Genomic DNA, 19,972 nt, shown 5'->3' with positions numbered 1-19,972 from the left:
ACCTAAGCATGTGTGAGCCCTGGCTAATGTTTAACATGCTTGTGAGCTCCAGGACGGGGTAATTTACTTCTGATTTGCTAGAATATGGCCTGAGTGCCCTTGCCAAACAATACTTTACAACCATTTTTAATTGAGGTGGAGTACAGCTAAAAATGTTGATGTTTTAACTTTTTTTCCTGCCTCCAAAAATCCAGAGTTACTTTAAGAGAGAACATTATAGGGGCTTCCCTGGTGGCGCAGTGGTTGAGAGTCTGCCCGCTAGTGCAGGGGATGCGGGTTCGAGCCCTGGTCTGGGAAGATCCCACATGCCGCAGAGCAACTGGGCCCGTGAGCCACAATTACTGAGCCTGCGCGTCTGGAGCCTGTGCTGCGCAACAAGAGAGGCCGCGATGGTCAGAGGCCCGCGCACCGCGATGAGGAGTGGCCCCCGCTTGCCACAACTGGGGAAAGCCCTCGCACAGAAACGAAGACCCAACACAGCCAAAAATAAATAAATAAATAAATAAATAAATAAATAAGTAAGTAAGTAAGTAAGTAAGTAAGTAAGTAAGTAAGTAAAATTAAAAAAAAAAAAGAGAGAGAACATTATAGTGTTTAACACTTAATAGAAAACTTTGAAAGTAAGCATGTTTTTCTAAGTGTTTTCTTTTTTGGTTTGTTTTTTTTTTTTGGCTGCACCACACGATATGCAGGACCTTAGTTCATCGACCAGGGATCAAACCTGTGCCCCCTACAGTGGGAGCGTGGACTCTTAGCCACCGGACCACCAGGGAAGTCCCTCTACGTGTTTTCTACGTGTTTTGTTTCTCAAAATACCGTACCTGACTTACTCAAATAATCACTAGCTATTCTGGTGAAATTATTGTGAAAACAGGATTAGGATCAATGTTAGCTAGCTGCCAGAACACGTGCATCTTAAATGAGGTCACTTCTGTAGAACACTGCCATTGGGGTCTTGACCGACCTCTGTTCTGTGCTGGTTGACTCAGGCATCTCTGTGTATTGTAGTTGTTGGGGAGGTGGACTGAATTCACCCGCTGAGTTGATATCTGTGATTTATGAGTGCTCGGGTTTTGTGAGAGACTCAAGGGTGACTGAGTTGTGGCTCCTGCCTCACAGCCTCATGGGGTTCTACTCTGCCTGTGGTTAGTGGGCTTTTACAGCCTAAGACAAGGCTTTTGTGTTTAAGAGAAGTATTTACAAATATCTATATTTTAATCAGTATTCAACTTAAATTAAAGTTTAACTTAAAAAGTTAGTTTTTGTTAAGCCTCTATACTCAATTTAAAATAACACAAATGGTTAGCATGCATATAGCACTTACTATGTGCCAGACATTATTGTAAATCTTTACATGTATTAACGCATTTCATCCTCACAAGACTCTGTGAGGTAGATGATGTTTTCTCATCCCCATTTTACCAGGGAGACAACTGAGGTACAGAGAGGTTGAGTGACTTGTGAGGTGGTTAGGAAGTGGTGGCACCATTGTCTGAACTTGGGCAGATTGGCTCTAGAGTTTATATTTGTATTTTTTGTATGAAAATTAGAACTCTTGCTATTTCTTTTCTTTATTTAATAGCTTATGGATTTGACTGCTCAAATTCCCCACACATTTAAAACCATTACATAGTTAATCTTTAAAACTATGGTTATGGATTAATATATCTGAGATCTCTCAAATACTTCAGCACTTAACAAAAAAGACTTATGAATCCAGCAGTGAACCCCTAACAGGATAGACCAAAGAAATCCATACCCAGACATATCCTAATCAGACTTCTAAAAACTAAAGACAAAGAGAAATCTTAAAAGTAGCCAGAGAGAGGGGTGGGATGGGGAGGGTGGGAGGGAGGGAGATGCAAGAGGGAAGAGAAGTGGGAACATATTGTATATGTATAACTGATTCACTTTGTTATAAAGCAGAAGCTAACACACCATTGTAAGGCAATTATACTTCAATAAAGATGTTTAAAAAAAAAAAAAAAAAAGTAGCCAGAGAATGACACATTACCTGTAAGGGACAATGATTTGAATGACCGCAAATTTCTCATCAGGAACTATGGAGGCTAGAAGACAGTGGTACAACATTTATAAAGTGTTGAAAGAAAAGAATGGTCAGCTCAGAATTTTTACCCAATAAAAATATCTATTAGGAAAGAAAGTGAAATAAAAATATTCTCAGATGAAGGAAAACTAGGGGGATTCATTGCCAGCAGACCTGCTCTAAATAATTGCTTCAGGAAGTTCTTTAGGCAAACGAGAAACGATACCAGAAGGAAACTTGGAACATCAGTAATGAAGGAAGAATAATAGTAAATACAGTAGACTGTTTCTCTCCTCATGAGTTCTTTTTTTTTTTAATAAATTTATTTATTTTATTTATTTATTTTTGGCTGTATTGGGTCTCCGTTGCTGCGCGCAGGCTTTCTCTAGTTGCGGTGAGAGGGGGCTACTCTTCGTTGCAGTGCGCGGGCTTCTCATTGTGGTGGCTTCTCTTGTTGCGGAGCACGGGCTCTAGGCGTGCGGGCTTCAGTAGTTGTGGCACGTGGGCTCAGTAGTTGTGGCTCGTGGGCTCTAGAGCGCAGTCTCAGTAGTTGTGGCACACGGGCTTAGTTGCTCCGCGGCATGTGGGATCTTCCCTGACCAGGGCTTGAACCCGTGTCGCCTGCATTGGCAGGTGGATTCTTAACCACTGTGCCACCAGGGAAGCCCTTGAGTTCTTTAAAATATACTTGACAGCAAAAATTATAACACTGATCGAGTTTTCAGTGTGTATACATGTAGTAATATATAAGATAACTATAATGTAAGAGGGGAGAGTAAGGGACCTATATGGTAGTAAGGTTTCTACATTTTTTTTTAATATATATATAATTTTATTTATGGCTGTGTTGGGTCTTCATTGCTGTGCACGGGCTTTCTCTAGTTGCAGTGAGCGGGGGCTACTCTTCGTTGCGGTGCGTGGGCTTCTCATTGCTGTGGCTTCTCTTGTTGCGGAGCATGGGCTCTAGGTGCGTAGGCTTCAGTAATTGTGGCACGTGGGCTCAGTAGTTGTGGCTTGCGGGCTCTAGAGCGCAGACTCAGTAGTTGTGGCGCACGGGCTTAGTTGCTCCATGGCATGTGGGATCTTCCCGGACCAGGGCACGAACCCGTGTCCCCTGTGTTGGCAGGCGGATTCTTTTTTTTTTTGAGAACGTAGGAGTGCTATTTATTTATTTATTTATTTTTTGGCTGTGTTGGGTCTTCGTTTCTGTGTGAGGGCTTTCTTTAGTCGTGACAAGTGGGGGCCACTCTTCATCACGGTGCGTGGGCCTCTTACTATCGCGGCCTTTCATTGTGGAGCGCAGGCTCAGTAGTTGTGGCTCACGGGCCTAGTTGCTCCGCGGCATGTGGGATCTTCCCAGACCAGGGCTCGAACCCGTGTCCCCTGCATTGGCAGGCAGATTCTCAACCACTACGCCACCAGGGAAGCCCGGCAGGCGGATTCTTAACCCCTGGGCCACCAGGGAAACCTGGGTTTTCTACGTAGATGATCCTGCTTGCTTCTGAAGAAAGAGTTTTACCTCATCTTTTCCAGTCTGTATGCCTTTAATTTTTTACTTGACTTACTGTGCTGGCCAAGACCTCAGTATGGTGTCTGCAGTGAGAATAGATGTCTTTGCCTTATCTTTGGGCCTTATCCTTGGTCTTCACCATTACATTAGCTATAGATTCCTCATGGACACTTTTTATTTCTGTTTATTTCTATCCTAGTTTTCTGAGAGTTTTTATCATGAATGAGTATTGAAGTTTGTCAGATGTTCACTTGAATCTGTTGTGATGATATGATTTCCTTCTTTATTTATATGTTATGTTACATGAATTGAGTTTTGGTTATTATTCCAACCGTGCATTACTCTTTTAAACCCCATTTTGTCATGATATATTATCCTTTTGTTTTTGGCCTCATGGCACGGCTTGTGGGATCTTAGTTCCCTGAACAGGGATTGAACCCAGGCCCTGGCAGTGAAAGCACCAAGTCCTAACCACTGGACCACCAGGGAATTCCATATTATCCTTTTTTTTTTTTTTCAATCTTGCTGTATTCCTTTTAGTAATATTTTGTTCAGATTTTTTGTCTCTGTATTCATGGAGGAATATTGGTCTGTAGCTTTCTTATGATGTTTCTGTCTGGTCTTTCTTATTATACACATAACTATCTAGTGTTTTCATTCTATATTTAACTACTCAAGTTGGACATTATTATTATTATATTTTGTAGTCACTGTTTAGATTCCCTCACAGTTTTGCCAACGGCTTTACTCACCATCCCTTGTTACATCTCAGTTCTTCCCTTTGCAGCCATTTTCCTTCTTGCTGGAGTACATCCTTTTTTTTTTTTTTTTTAAATTTATTTATTTTTGGCTGCGTTGGGTCTTCGTTGCTGCGTGCGGGCTTTCTCTAGTTGCGGCGAGCGGGGGCTACTCTTCATTGCGGTGCGCAGGCTTCTCATTGCGGTGACTTCTCTTGTTGTGGAGCATGGGCTCTAGGTGCGCGGGCTTCAGTAGTTGTGGCTCGTGGGCTCTAGAGCGCAGGCTCAGTAGTTGTGGCGCACGGGCTTAGCTGCTCCACGGCATGTGGGATCTTCCCGGACCAGGGCTTGAACCCGTGTCCCCTGCATTGGCAGGCGGATTCTTAACCACTGCGCCACCAGGGAAGCCCTGGAGTACATCCTTTAGTAGTTCTTGTGTTGAAGTCTTTTGGTGGTAAGTACTCTTGATTTTTTTGTTTGTCTGAATGTCTCTCTGTCTTTGAATTGTTTAGAGGTATACTATTCAAGGCTAACAGTTTTTTCCTCTTAGCACTTTGAGGATGATACATCTCAACATCCATTGTTGAGATGTCTTTTGTTAATAATTGTTCATATTTAGTTATTTCCCTTTTTTCTCTGACATATTAATATCTTCTCATTGCCTTTGAGGTTTTGCTGTTTCACTACAAGATGTGTATGTGTGTATTTCTTTTCATGAGTCTTGTTCAAGGCTCGTGCTCCTGAGGATATAGGTCTTTCATCAGTTTTGGATAAGTTTTAGCCCTTATCGCTGAAGACGTTTCCTTCTCTTATCCTCTGTTTTCTTTCCTTCTGGAATCCCAATTAGATGTAGGTTGGACCTTCATGTTCTATTCTCTATGACTCTTATCTGTCGTATTTTTTATCTTTTCTTTGCCACACAGATCTGTCATCTAGTTCAGTAATTTTCTTTCACCTGTGACTAGGCTGCTGTTTAGTCTGCCCCTGAGATGTTACATCCTTTTGATTCTTTTTCATTTCTGTTATTTCTGATAATAGTTTGGTCTTATGTTTCGATTTCTTTTTACATTTCTTTAACATTTTTAAGCATATTTCTTTTTTATTACTGAAGCATAGTTGATTTACAATGTTTCAGGTGTATAGCAAAGTGATTCAGTTATATATTCTTTTTCAGATTCTTTTCCATCATGGGTTATTACAAGATATTGAATATAGTTCCCTGTGCTATACAGTAGGTCTTTGTTGTTTATTTTATATATAGTAGTGTGTATCTGTTAATCCCCAATTCCCAATCTATCCCTCCCGTTAAGCATATTTCTTTTATGTTCTGGGTCTCCTCACTCTAAGTGAAATACTTGAGTCAGGATGAGGAGTTGTCCAATTCTGTTATTGCTTTCTTTAGTTGATTCTTCTTGAGGGGACCTATTTCCCTGTGGTCTTGTCTAATTGTGAGCTATGTGGCTGATCCTAATATGTGGGAGCGCTGAGGGCCCTGGGTTGAGACTGTGTTCCACAGATGGGGTTGATGGTCACTCTGCCAGCCACCTTGGAGTGCTACAAACACGGAAGCATGTCAGGTAAAGTGCCTGGCATGAAGGTTCTTTTCAGTGGGAAGGGAGCATAAATTCAAACTCTGGTGCCGGATACGGCAGCTTTGTGATTACAGAGTCTTAGGAACCATTCTTTTTTATTCACTGCAGTCAACGCCTGAGATAAGACAAAGGTCCTTGTCAGCCTCATTTCCCAGCAAATGGATTTTTCCCCCGTTTACACTTTCACTGAGAGTTAGGTCTTCAGGGATTCTGGCTTCAGCAGGGGCTGTCGGTTCCAGCTCCCCACCTCGCCTGGCCTGAAGCCTTGTCCCCATTAACCATGCTCCCCTCAGAGAGTCAGGGGTCTGGGTGTCGGCCGGATTGCCCTACGCAGCCTGTAGCTTCGGGGCTGGCTTCTGTTCTAATTTGACAGTAGTCTTTTTGTTTTTGGCTCTTGTAGATTTTCTTTACTTTCTAGAGATAAGCTATGCATTTAAAAGAATGTTTTATGTGTCTTATTCAACATTTCTAGGTGTTTGGAGAGGAATGTTTTTCAGAATAGCTAGAGTGTTATACTGTGAGAAGTTGAAACTTCATATTTTGTTTCTGTCTGAAGTATAGTTAGATATTGATAATCTGATTCTTCGGATGTTTTGGTTCTTAAGTCAAGAACCAAATCTATTTAATAATCATATTAAATAACGTTAAGTCAAGTTTAGTACATTGGTTTATTAAAAGCACGTGTACAAGCATTGCATGTAGATATTCAGGCTTCCAGCCCATCTGAGCAATGATTTTTATTTTGAAACCATTCATTCAGAAAAATTACACAACCGTTTTGATTTTGTGCTATGATGTGGCAAGATCTCCAATAAGAGATTTTGATTCCTGATGTAGTAGCAGTTTTTATAATTACAAATTCCCAGGAAAAATATTCTCTTTTTAACATTCTGTTGCCATGTCAGACGATACACATCTAAAGCATGTTATGTCCCTTTCTTCCCTCAAAGCAGAGATGGAACCATCAGTCACATTCCCGCAGTCCTTTCATTCTCCTTCTTGTCCAGAGCCAACCACGCCTTCCATCTCCACAGCCATGGATCTGCTCAGAAGGCACAGGGCAGCGAGGCGGAGCAGGGCCCCTGTAGGGTCACACTTGGGCGTGAGTCCTGACTTTTGATTCTCTCTAGCTTTGTGACCTGAGACGAATCACTTCACCTTTGTAAAATGAGGATGACTCCAGCCCTGCCCTCTTGGTGGTTCGAGGACCCCAGGAGATAACGCCTGTGAAGCGCCGAGCAGGTTGCCCAGCACAGGACACGCGCGACTGAGAGAGCGTCCCTCACAGAGAGAGCCCGTGTGCTCTGTTCATCGCCGCTGCCCTCCTTCGGACCGGGCCTGCGTACTCCTCTTTCCTCGTCAGGGTTTACTGCCCTTGCACCTGTTCAGTTTGCCTCTTCCCTTGACCGGGCGCCTACTACCTCCACCTGAACTATCGCAGGAGGCTCCCAGCTGGTCCTCATGCCTGGTCCCACGCCTTCCTCCTTCCATCCTGTTCCTAATGGGGTTACCAGAAACACCTCTGACTGATACACCTGCAAAAGCAGGCATCTTCAGGGGTCCCCCTTTTCCTTCCTGTAGCTTAAGATCCAGGTCCCTTACCCTGTATCACGATGTGGCACCAAGTGTATTTATAGCCCATGAACATACGCTGCAAGCTGTAAAGCGGCAGATGAAAGTGAGCTCAGTCACTGCCACCCCCACTCGCGGGGGGCAGCTCTCCATGTGCATGTCTCATCGCTACAGCTTTGAGAGGGCAGGCCTGCGCCCTACTGCGTATTACCATAGCAGCTGACTCAGTACCCTGAGTGCAGAGGGGATGCTTGCGTATTTGACAGATTGATTACCATCTAAATTACTGCATCAGGGATCAAAGTGGCTTACTGAAGATCTTGCCATATGTCTTAGCAAGGTCGAAATGGTTGTGTAATTTTTCTGAATGAGTGGTTTCAAAATGAAAAATGATCATTCAGATGCTCTGGAAGCCCGAATATCTGTATTCAGTGCTTGACATGTGCTTTTTAATAAACCAATGTATTAAGCTTGAGTTACTGTTATTTAATGTGATTATTGATCTGAGAACCAAAACACGCCAGGAATCAGTTTATAAAGCACTCTCAAATGTATTGTCTCATTGATCCTCAGGCAAGCCTGTGTGGCAGGTACACACCGTGGACTACAGTCGGTGGATGACTTGTCCACGTTGAGAGAGAAGAAAGGAGAGCCTGGGTCTGGGATAGATCTTCTGACGCCAGACTCCAGTTTTGAGGGGAACTACCTCTCTTATCCAAGTTCCTTAGTACTTTCTTGATAAGAGCTCAGTGTATTCATACTTGATTGATCAGTATTTCCTTTCTCAGAAGTGCAGTTTTAAAATTTTGTCATTTCAGGGACTTCCTTGGTGGTCCAGTGGTTAAGACTCTGCACTTCCAGTGCAGGGGAGGCAGGTTCAAATCCTGGTCGGGGAACTAAGATCCCACATGCTGTGTGGCACAGCCCAAAAAAAACAATTGTCATTTCGAAGATAAAAAACCTGGAAAGAAAAAGAGATTAATTATCTTTCTGAATTGTATACATTTTCAATCAGGAATATATATAGGCTGCAGTCCAATGAGGTTTTACATTCCATTGGTAGGTAATGTTTCATAGTCTGAAAGCTGGCCTGGTGACAGGCCCATTTGTTTGTTTTTTTTTAACATCTTTATTGGAGTATAATTGCTTTACAATGTTGTGTTAGTTTCTGCTGTATAACAAAGTGAATCAGCTATGCGTACACATATATCCCCATATCCCCTCCCTCTTGCATCTCCCTCCCACCCTCCCTATCCCACCCCTATAGGTGGACACAAGGCACTGAGCTGATCTCCCTGTGCTACGCGGCTGCTTCCCACTAGCTATCTGTTTTACATTTGGTAGTGTATATATGTCCATGCCACTCTCTCACTTCGTCCCAGCTTACCCTTCCCCCTCCCTGTGTCCTCAAGTCCATTCTCTACGTCTGCATCTTTATTCCTGTCCTGCCCCTAGGTTCTTCAGAACCTTTTTTTTTTTTTTAGATTCCATATATATGTGTTAGCATACGGTATTTGTTTTTCTCTTTCTAACTTACTTCACTCTGCATGACAGACTCTAGGTTCATCTACTTCACTACAAATAACTCAGTTTCGTTTCTTTTTATGGCTGAGTAATAGTCCATTGTATATACGTGCCACATCTTGTTTACATCTTCTTTTTTTTTTTAATTAATTTATTTATTTTTGGCTGTGTTGGGTCTTCATTGCTGCACGTGGGCTTTCTCTAGTTGTGGCGAGTGGGGGTTGCTCTTCGTTGCGGTGCGCGGGCTTCTCATTGTGGTGGCTTCTCTTGTTGCGGAACACGGGTTCTAGGCGCATGGGCTTCAGTAGTTGTGGCTCGCGGGCTCTAGAACGCAGGCTCAGTAGTTGTGGTGCATGGGCTTAGTTGCTCCGCGGCATGTGGGATCTTCCCGGACCAGAGCTCGAACCCGTGTCCCGTGCACTGGCAGGCGGATTCTTAACCACTGTGCCACCAGGGAAGCCCGTGCCACATCTTCTTTATCCATTCATCTGTTGATGGACACTTAGGTTGCTTCCATGTCCTGGCTATTGTAAATAGCGCTGCAATGAACATTGTGGTACATGACTCTTTGAATTATGGCCCATTTGTTTTGAATGTTTCCTCTTTCAGGGGAAAACGGAATCCATCACGGTGGTGAAACTGCTGAGCTGCTTCGATGACCTGGTGGCTGCAGGCACAGCCTCTGGGAGGGTTGCAGTCTTTCAACTCGTATCCTCGTTGCCAGGGAGAAATAAACAGGTAGGTACTAATCATTTTAGCATTTCTTGACTTCTTGGCAAATTCCTCATGTCTTTTAAAATGAGGAGTCCTCTTCTGCCAAGAAAATACTTGCTCAGAAAAGCCTCACTCTGTGCTCTTTATAATTAGATGACTTTTTTGTTCCTGGTACGACACTTGGCAAAAAGCATATATGGGTAATTTTGCTTACTATTCTCTGGCTCTTCTCTGTAAATTTTAAAGGTAAATAGTCAGGTGGACCCTCGTGCAGGTTTTTGCGTGGAAACAACTTGGGAACACCAGCTTTTCCATAAACAGGAGGGATTGCGTACCACCTTGTTCACATCTCACAGTGTTCATCCTTGTCTTTTTCTTGTGTGTATTTTCATCGTTTATTCATAGCTTCGGAGATTTGACGTCACTGGTATTCACAAGAATAGCATAACAGCTCTGGCTTGGAGCCCCAATGGAATGAAATTGTTCTCTGGAGATGACAAAGGGAAAATTGTCTATTCTTCTCTGGATCTAGATCAGGTAAAATTATTTTCAGAAATATTGCTTGTCTTATATTTGGAGAAATTATAGTAGTTGGTCAACTTGAATTCTTGATTATTGTCCCTATTTTTTTTTTTTTTTTTTGTCTGCCGTGCCGGTTGGCTTGTGGGATCTCAGTTCCCCAACCAGGGATTGAACCCAGGCCACAGCAGTGAAAGTGTGGAATCCTAACCTCTAGGGCACCAGGAACTCCCCATTGTCCCTTTCTTTTTTTTTTTTTTTTTTTAAGGCCATGTGAGGACACAGTGAGAAAGTGGCCATCTTTTTTTTTTTTTTTTTTTAATTTTTATTTATTTATTTATTTTTATTTATTTATGGCTGCGTTGGGTCTTCGTTTCTGTGCGAGGGCTTTCTCTAGCTGTGACAAGTGGGGGCCACTCTTCATCACGGTGCGCGGGCCTCTCACTATCGCGGCCTCTCTTGTTGCGGAGCACAGGCTCCAGACGCGCAGGCTCAGTAATTGCGGCTCATGGGCCCAATTGCTCCGCGGCATGTGGGATCCTCCCAGACCAGGGCATGAACCCGTGTCCCCTGCATTGGCAGGCAGATTCTCAACCACTGCGCCACCAGGGAAGCCCCCATTGTCCCTTTCTAATCTCAACTGTTGTTTGTAACATTTTCTTTCAAGGGCTTTTCTAATGCTTTATAAGCTTCTACTTCTGTATCTAAAGAATTGGCCTTTGTTTCTTCTGGAACATACACTTTTTTCATTCTCCTGTTTTCTATTGCTACCAGTTAGAAAAGTAGCCACTATCAAACCTAATTCCTTGAAGAGTTTGTAGGAGGATGTGAAGCGTTTCACAGTCATGACTATTGTTGACTGAAAAAAAAAAGTACAACCTAAAAGTCGAGAATTTTTATTCATCGGACTTACTGAGGACTTAAGCCCGATAGACAGTCTCTCACATGACTCTGAGGGACTGCTCCAAAGAGATAAGGGAAGAGCCAGGATATATAGGAGTTTTGCAAAAACAAACCAGGTAGTTGAACATCAAGATTTCTGCTAATTAAAGAAAAAACAAACATCTCAAGTTAATGACTTCAGCGCTTTTCTATGTATGGGAAGATACCAGAGTCTGGGCTCATTGAAATCATTCCTTTGATACACACCTTAACTGTCTAGGGCCAGTAAGTATCCTGTTCTCTTGCGTCCTGAACCCCTTCAGCTGCACTGTTGGGGGCGGCCGCCGTGGCTGATAGCTGCAGCATCCTTTGTTCATCCGTGTGGCGGGCAGTATTCTCTGTCCACACTGTGGACGGAGGCCAGTGCTTCCAGTGGGTGGTGAGCTCGCCCCAGCCAAGCTCTGGTTGTGTGGGAGAGAGTGGTGGGAAAGGAGGAGGGTTGGTGGCAGCAGGGAACCTAGCCCCACCCTCGTATTTGTCATTTTATTTAAGCCTCACAACAGAGCCCTAAGCTGTGTGTGCTGATCTTCAGTCAGTAGATAAGAAACCCAGGCTCCAAGGGATCCAGTCATGAGCTGATGCCTGACAGAGCTCAACTTCAAACCTAGGGTGTGCTCCCATTGCGCGTGTGGCTTTATGCCTGCCTGTGCTTTGTTTTGTCATACCTCTGCTCAGTTAGAATGAACTCCTTGGTGGCGCAGTCCTTTCGTTTTCTTATTTGTAGCCGTCATTCCTAGTGCGTCTAGGAATTCAGCAGTTACTAGCTGGGTGACTTTTAGTCCCTCTGATCCGAGACTGGCCTGTCTTCTACGAATGTTCTCTAGCAGTAGTTCTCAAACATTTTGGTCCCAAGACGCCTTTGCACTTTACACTCTTAAAAAGAGGATTCCAAAGAGGTTTTGTTTGTATGGGTTTTATATCTACTGAGTGCACTATGTTAGAAATTAAAACTGAGAAATTAAAAATTTTTTATTAATTTTATTTGGAAATAATGAACTCATTATATGTTAACATAAATAACATACTTTTGTGAAAATAACTATTTTCAAAACTACTGCTGAGAATTCCCTGGTGGTCCAGTGGTTAGGACTCCGCACTCTTACTGCCGAGGGCCTGGGTTCAGTCCCTGGTCGGGGAACTAAGATCCCACAGGCCATATGGTGTGGCTGAAAAAAAACAAAGCAAAACAAAACTTCTACTGCTGTTTGCAAGAGTAGCATGGCTTTACATTTTTGCAAATCTCTTTAATGTCTGCCTTAATAGAAGACAGCTGGATTCTGCATTTAGTCTGTCACAATACATTGTTTTGGTTGGAGTACGTAAAGAAAATCTGGCCTCACACAGACATGTAGTGGGAAACAGGAGGAGTATTTTAATAGCCCTTCCAGAGAATTGTGGATATTCTTTAATCACATCCCCAAATTGACTAATGGTGGTTTCTTTAAAGGTTGGTTACAACATGAAATCTGAAAGCATACAGATGAATTTTTCTCACTCTGTTACAGTGAAGTCCATTGGTCTGTCTTGCACTTAGAATGGCTCCTTGACCCACGTGTGATTTTGTAACATCGTGCGTTGATCACTTGGAAAATATTGATCTACTGAGTGATGCACATCTTCCAAATGTTGAAACATTTAATTATATAATATCAAAGAAAGCACCTTTGTTAATATCACCATCATTCTGATGAGAAAAGTCTTTAGCTGTTGGGAATCTGTCAGGTTCACAAGGGTGGATACAAGTTTTCAAATTCTAATCTTCACTTGTAAACTTGCATTTTATTATCAGCAACAAATACCATCACTTATTTTCCCTGAATTGACAGGCTCACTTTGTTCTTTCTGAGAAAATGCCTGCCAAATACCCAAGTTTGAATAATTATAGTATTTCAAGTAAAAATGTATTTTGTGAAAAAAAGCAGCTGGTTGAGCTCCCAGCTCATACAATCGCACAAGTGCTTCCTCCTTGAGAGAACCGAAGTACTTCAGCATCAGCAGGAGGGCTGCGTGCATGCCCTGTTTTGTCACACAGAATACAAAGATAGGCATACACAAGGGTCAGGATAAGATGGAATTATCATTTTCCTGCATCAAAGACCTTCTGAAGTGAAATTCATGTTTTTGCTGCAAGTGCACAGTGGCTGAGGGCACCGTGGCAGCTACCGGATTTTGGTGCCCTGCTCACCTTGGGCCCATTTGAGCTTTCAGTAGCTCTACCAACCATCAATACAAACCACAGCTTGGTGGAAAAGGCAGATAAAACCTAGTATTATAATGAAAATGGTTTTGACCTCGAGAGGTCCTAGGGACCCTCAGGGACCGTGGACCACACTTTGAGAACTGCTACTCTCCAGGAAAACATTTTGTTAAGGTTTTAAGGGTCCCCATATTTGTACTTTCCTGCTGTCACTCCCCCAGCCTGAGTTGCACAGAGGGGACACTGCTCATGCATGATGTCGGGAAATGGAGAGAAAAATCACGTGCAGAAAGCACTGTCCTTAGCATACAGATCATTTTTTCCCAGCTTTATTGAGGTTCTGGTCATTTTTTTTTTTGAAGACACAGGTATTTCATGAGATTTGCAAAAAAGACGTGTGTTTTTGCACAATACGGTACAATAAATTTAATTCCATTACAAGCTAAGTCAAAAACTGAAAAGCTACAGTCTGCATAACTGCAAAGGTGGGAGGGAAATCTGGCTTGATGTCCTTGGTGTTTGCGGGGTAGTGGGGATTTCCCTGTCTTGATTGTGCTGGCGGTTACCTAACTGAATGCATTGGTCGAAATGCGTAGCCTTGTACATCCAAACAGGGTGAATTGTACTGTGTGTAGATCTTACCACTGGGTCTGATTGCTGCTCCCTCTTTCCCTGCAAAGGCCTATGACGTCGCATCAGTATTTCTAAACAATTAAAGAAACGGGTTCAGGAGAAGAGTGGCTTATAGGAGCAGATATTTGACACCAAGAAATGTAGTTTGTGTTAGCAGTAAAATGCCTTCTAGAACTTTACTTTGTTCTTCAATATACTTAATACCATTTTAATTTCTTTCTAACCTGTTTCTTCTGACCCTTTCAGTAGGCAAGGATATGACTTCCCCACGATTGCTTTGAACTCTTTGTGGGGGCGGAGTGCGGTGTGGACTTTGACCGTTGTCACAATAATATTACAGAAAGTCCCATTGTGTTCTGTTGGAATTAATAATACACATGGTGCAACATATTTCTGCTTAATCTTTATGGATTCTTCTTTGAACCGTGTACTGAGAACATTTTAAAAAAATTATACAGAATTTTTAAATGTTCCTTGGCCAACTTGATGTAGCCTGACATAGATGGTAACCCTGACTGTTTTCTCATTAGTGAGGACTTTTGCAAATAATTTCATTGCAGTGGGTTGACACTGGATCTGGTGAGAATTAGAGCATTCGTTTTAAGGTAGACATTGACCGAAACGCGGGCTCAGGAGGGACGCGGGCCAGTGCTGTGAGGCTGGCGCGGGTCACTGGAGCGCGCCGCGCGGCGGGCCTCACCTGGCGTCTCTCCGCAGGGCGTCTGCCACTCCCGCCTGGTGCTGGAGGAGCCGGCTTCCATCGTGCAGCTGGACTACAGCCAGAAGGTGCTGCTCGTCTCGACTGCGCAGAGGAGTCTGCTCTTCCACACCGAGGAGAAGTCTGTCCGGCAGATCGGAGCGCAGCCACGGAAAAGGTGAGCAGCACTGCTGTCGAGGCTTGTGGTGACGGGGCTCCAGGCAGGTCCCCAGCCTGCCCGCCACGTGTGGCTGCTCCAGTCCGCTCCCGGCGGGCCCCCTCCTCCACGGCCCGGGTCAGGGGTCAGGGGTCAGGGGTCAGGGGTCAGGCTCAGGGTCGGGTGGGAGCTCGCTCCTCACTCCCTCCGCGCGCCGGCCGTCGTGAACACGGAGTGACCTCAGCAGGGGAGGTGCTACCGGTTGTGTCAGCTGCTGTGGAGCCGAGTGGGGGGCGCGGGGAGAGTTCACGTGGGCTCTAGCCCGGCCTGGGGCCGGGACGGGTCTGGAAGGGGTCAGGGCTGCTGGCTGGGAGAGGACCCCTCGCTTGACCTCCCTGGACGAACAGCGGGTCCAGGCCCAGCCCGCCCGGGGGAGAGGCGGAGGGGCAGGACGGCACGCGGGCCGGGGGGGCGCGGGGGCCTGGGTGGCGCGGCGGGGGAGAGTGGGGAGCCGGCGGCTGGGAGGCGGGCGGGCGGGCGTCAGTGAGGGCCGGCTGGTGGTGCTGGAGGTGCCAGCCTCCGGTCCTCTCAGCGTGCGTTGTGCTGTGTCCCGGGCTTTGCAGCAGCACAGAGCAAGTTTATTCTTTTTCTGCCTGGCGGTCCGTGGCTATTAAAAGACACTCGCGCTTCCCCTTTGGCTTCTGCTTTCCACGCTGAATACCCCCTTAATTCCACCAGCAATTTGGTGTTTTTATAACAGTAATCTCCCTATTGGCCCCTGGAACACTCAGCAGAATTTGTAGCTTGGGCTTAGTGGTTGTGCAGAACTTGGTCGTGACTTTCCCTCTGCCAGGGTCCCACTCTTCTGCTTGACGTCTCGTCCTGGCTTGTCTGTCGGTGTCTTACTGCCTTGTGTCTTTTTGGAAGGAAGGTGGAGTGTAAAAAGAGAGATTTAAAAACCAGTTACCTCCACATGGATCGTATACCCAACAGTCTTTCTCTTCAAACCTGGCTTTCTAACCTCCTGTGTGAAACCTGAGCAACCTTGCGTGAACCTCTCCTGGTGCGTTTGTGTAGCCAAGGTTTTCGGCAGCTTGCATTAGAAGCATACTCTTGCCAGGCACCGTTTCAGGATGCAGAAACAGATAAATGGGGCCCGTTTCTCCTAGGGAGCTGTATTAGACAAGTGAGGGATGACAGAATGAATGGAAACGTTTTTAACCTCTGTGTCCTGAAGGCTTGTGTCTGTCGTGTGCCGTGTTAGATTGTGGTTAGAGAAGGATGTCAGCCATGTCTGCCTCCTGGAAGTGGTGCGCCATGCAACAGTGTCCCTCTGGGTGGCACACGGTGGGACAGCGGTGAGCCAGGGGACGGGCCTCTGCCCTCAAGTAAGGTAAAGGTCTAGGCTGCGGTCAGTGCTATAGAGGCAACGTCAGGGTGAGGTGTCGGCTGGGGACAGGGCCTCTCTTAGACAGAATGGTCAGGAAAGGCCTCTGGGGAAAAGATCTGTGGGCTGAAGCCTAAAGCATGGGAAGAGCGTTCTGGTCTCGGGGAACAGCAGATGCCAAGGCCCTGGATCGGGCCAGGGCCTGGAACGTTCGAGGAGCCAGAAGGGGGCTGGGGTGGCTGCGGAGTGGTGGGCCGGGTGCTGGAAAGGAGGGCCTGAGCCAGCCCGGGGCGAGGGATGCTGTCACCCGAGTTATTCTAGGCGAGACGGAAAGCCAGTGGGGGGCTTCAGGCAGGAGAAGGACTGTCTGAGCTACCCTGGATCTGCCTGGAGACCTACTTGGAGACGGGCAGGCAGGGAACAGTGAGGTGGCTGCTGCAGGAGCCCGGGAGTGGCACGGAGGCCTCGCCTGGGTACCCGGAATGGAGAGGAGAGGGGAGGGGGATGGAGGGGTAATGGGGTGAATCGGACGTAGGGGGCGACGGGGAGAAAGGAACAAGAAAGGGTTTCCGTGCCCTTGGCTAAAGCAGCTAGACAGCTGGTGAAGCCATTTGACTGAGCTGGGAAGACCAGGGTTAAGGTCTGGGCTTCAGGAGTTCTGTCTTGGGGGTGCTGCATCTGAGACGCCTGTTAGGTAACTAAGCAGCAATCACGGTCCAGCGTAACACACACAGGTCGGAAACTCAGGGAAGGGGTTTCGGCCAGAAGTGGAAATGAGGTCACCAGATGCAGGTGACATTGAGACCGCTGGCCTCAGATGAGGTCACCCAGGGAGAGTGTTTATTCATTCAACCTTGGAAGATCCTGAGTCTCTGCTCTGTGCCAGGTGCCCTTCTCAGTCTGGGGAGACAGCTGTGAACAAGGGGGACAAGAGCTCTGATCTTAAGGAGCTCACGTTCCTGTGAGGGAGGCAGATGTTAAATATGTTCTAGAATGTTCCGTAGTAATAAACGGGTATGGAGCTAGCGAGGATGCCTGCCTCAGCGGGTGTGTGTTTAGGGTAGGCAGGCGGGGGGAGCCTGAGCAGATTCCTGAGGGAGGATGGGAGGGGCGGCGAGAACCGCCTCAGAGAAGCCCTCGCGGCAGAAGCACTGCCTGTACCAAGGGTTGAGGAGCGCAGGCCAGGTGCTGGGGGGCGGGGGGGGGGCTGGGGGCAGCCCGTCCTGTGGGCCCTGCTCAGGGGCTGCTTTATGCCAGTGCCATCAGGAGTCAGGAGCGGCCTTGACCCGGGGACTGAGTCAGTCTTGCTGCTGCGTGAGGGGGGCGAGGGCAGCTGCTCAGGGAGGCTGGCAGGGGCTCCCGGGCGATTCAGGGCCTCACACCGGGCAGGGGTGGTGGGGACGCTTTGAAGGCAGAGCCGACGGCTCTGTCGGCTCCGGGGTGTGAGAGAGAGGCTCCCTCAGAGACGGTGGCCTGAGCGCTTGGCCAGGCGGGGCTGCCGGCTCCTGGTGTCGAGAAGGCTGGCGGAGGAGCTGCGGCCGATCTCGGGAAGCAGGTGGGGCCGCAGCTGTGCACGCGGGGGCCGTTAGCCGTTAGACAGTGTTCAAAGCTCTGGGACGGAGGAGCTCACCTGGGGAGTGAGTGTCACTAGGGAGTGGGGAGGCCTCGCATTCTGGGGCACTCCATTGCTTGCATGTCAGGGAGAGCCGTGTCGGAGCCGCTGATCGGCCCCGAGAGGTGGGCTGAGCCGGACCTTTGGCTCTGGCAACGTGGCGGCCGCACGTGCCCGCCTTCGTGGGGCACAGGCCGTGGCATTGGAGGGGCTGAGGGAGGGGGAGTGGGCAGCGAGCGTAGACAGGCCTCTTTTTTTGTAGACGGGAACGCAGAACTAGGGGCTGCCTGGAGGGGACCGTGGGCTGGCGAGAGGCGAGAGGTTGGATGGAGCGTGTGGCGGCGCGTTGGGCGGCTGCTGTGGGCCGGCGGGGAAGCCGGGCTCGGGGACGGGCGCAGGGAGTGCCAGAAGACAAGGTCGTCCTCTCCTGACCCAGTTTGTGAACCTCCTCAGGTTGGACAGGACAGCGTGTATGCTTCTCCCAGAGAATCTCAAAGTCCCCAGCCATCCCCAGACGTGTGTTGCGTCTCGGTTCTCCTCTGTGTTTGTGTTGGCGCCCTCCCCGTGCCTGTCGCTGTGTCCTGCGGTCCAGTCGGGAGGACCGTCCCGGGTCGGCAGCACCTGTGTGTTGCAGTCCGGGCCGGGTGTGGGGTGTGGAGCCTGTGCCCCCGCCAGAGCCACATCGTGCCCGTCTGGTGGCCTTTGGGCATTTGGCTGTGGAGATGACTGTCCGGCTTTGGCTCGTTCTCCCGTTTCAGGCTCTCTGTCTGTGCTCAGCATTATTGTACATAAGTTAGAACACACCATTTGTTGGTTAGAATTTGATCACCAGCAACACTTCTTTCATATTAATGTGGCTCATAAAGGGAATTAAGGTGTCTTTTGAAGTCATCAATGGTTTTTCTAGAAATCATCTCCACCAAAATTAAGAAGCTAAGTTAATGTGTTTATGATTTTAGAATCCTGCAGTGCTTAGACCTTAAAAGTTGGAGTTTTTGTGTCTGATTCAGAATGACATCAGCAAGTGCTGCAGAATCACCCTGCAGGCAGGTGGTGGCCGAGTCTGGGGTGGAGGACAGTTTGCACCCGGCTGTAGCTAGTTATCCCCAACTTAACTGCCTTCTCCCATCCCGCTCCCGACCATTTCAGCAGCTCCTCAGAGCCAGCCCCACGCCAGGCCCCTGCTCAGCCTGTTCTTCCCGAGAGCGCCCGCTCCCCTTTCTCAGCCTGGGCATTGTCCACTCTGTGACCAAGGTGTAGCCTTTGATGCCCCAGTCAAACGTGTCCCCTTTGTCTGTAGTCCTCAAGCAGCCCTCTGAGCCTCAGAGATGGCACCTCACAGACGTACGTCTGCTGCAGTACGTTCTAAGACAGGGCCGAGACCTTCTTTTTATGCATCTTTCACGTTGCCTGCAGCGTGTAGTCTCTTACATGGTGCAGGAGCTCACTAAATGTTTGTTAAAATGAACGCTTTAGTCACCTAAGGTGAAGTGATGGGAGATTTTTTTTTTTTAATAAATTTATGTATTTATTTTTGGCTGTGTTGGGTCTTCGTTGCTGCGCGCGGGCTTTCTCTAGTTGCGGCGAGCGGGGGCTACTCTTCGTTGCAGTGCACGGGCTTCTCATTGCAGTGGCTTCTCTTGTTGTAGAGCGTGGGCTCTAGGCGCGCGGACTTCAGTAGTTGTGGCTTGCGGGCTCTAGAGCGCAGGCTCAGTAGTTGTGGCGCACGGGCTTAGTTGCTCCATGGCATGTGGGATCTTCCCGGACCAGAGCTCGAACCCGTGTCCCCTGTGTTGGCAGGCGGATTCTTTACCACTGCGCCACCAGGGAAGTCCAGCAGGTGAATTCTTAACCACTGCGCCACCAGGGAAGTCCGACAAGAGATTTTTAAGAGGACTTATTAGTAGAAGGAAAATAGATTTGAAAATTGGATCACCAAATAGAAATTGATTTGACAGGAAAGGCAGGAGGAAGAGGTTATAGGCTACCGTGCCAGAGTTCCTTTGGGTGTCTCTATTTAGACAAGATTTGCAGAACAAATCACTAGAGGTAATAATCAGAACATGATGCTGATTATGGAGCTGTCCATGAACCATCTACAGTGTTAGGTTAGTCTAATGATTTTGATTCTT

General features: G+C 47.1%; 1 protein-coding gene across 6 annotated transcripts in view; it reads left to right on the top strand.

Moving 5' to 3' along the window:
• TECPR2 (tectonin beta-propeller repeat containing 2) overlaps positions 1-19,972 on the top strand; it is a 98,651-nt gene that overhangs the window by 11,656 nt on the left and 67,023 nt on the right. For all 6 annotated transcript variants that reach the window (XR_014243302.1, XM_082387410.1, XM_082387411.1 and 3 more), the window contains 3 exons: positions 9,592-9,720; positions 10,102-10,233; positions 14,705-14,862. Coding sequence is in view for 5 of the 6 variants with exons in the window: in XM_082387410.1 (XP_082243536.1) it covers positions 9,592-9,720; positions 10,102-10,233; positions 14,705-14,862 (419 nt within the window). In the remaining variant the exon portion in view is untranslated. The remainder of the gene's footprint in view (positions 1-9,591; positions 9,721-10,101; positions 10,234-14,704; positions 14,863-19,972) is intronic.

This window comes from Balaenoptera borealis, assembly GCF_965194805.1.
Source record: "Balaenoptera borealis genome assembly, chromosome: 3".
NCBI lineage: Eukaryota > Metazoa > Chordata > Mammalia > Artiodactyla > Balaenopteridae > Balaenoptera > Balaenoptera borealis.
The sequence above is the reverse complement of the archived record's forward strand: the minus strand, read 5'-3'. Positions and strand labels throughout refer to the sequence as shown.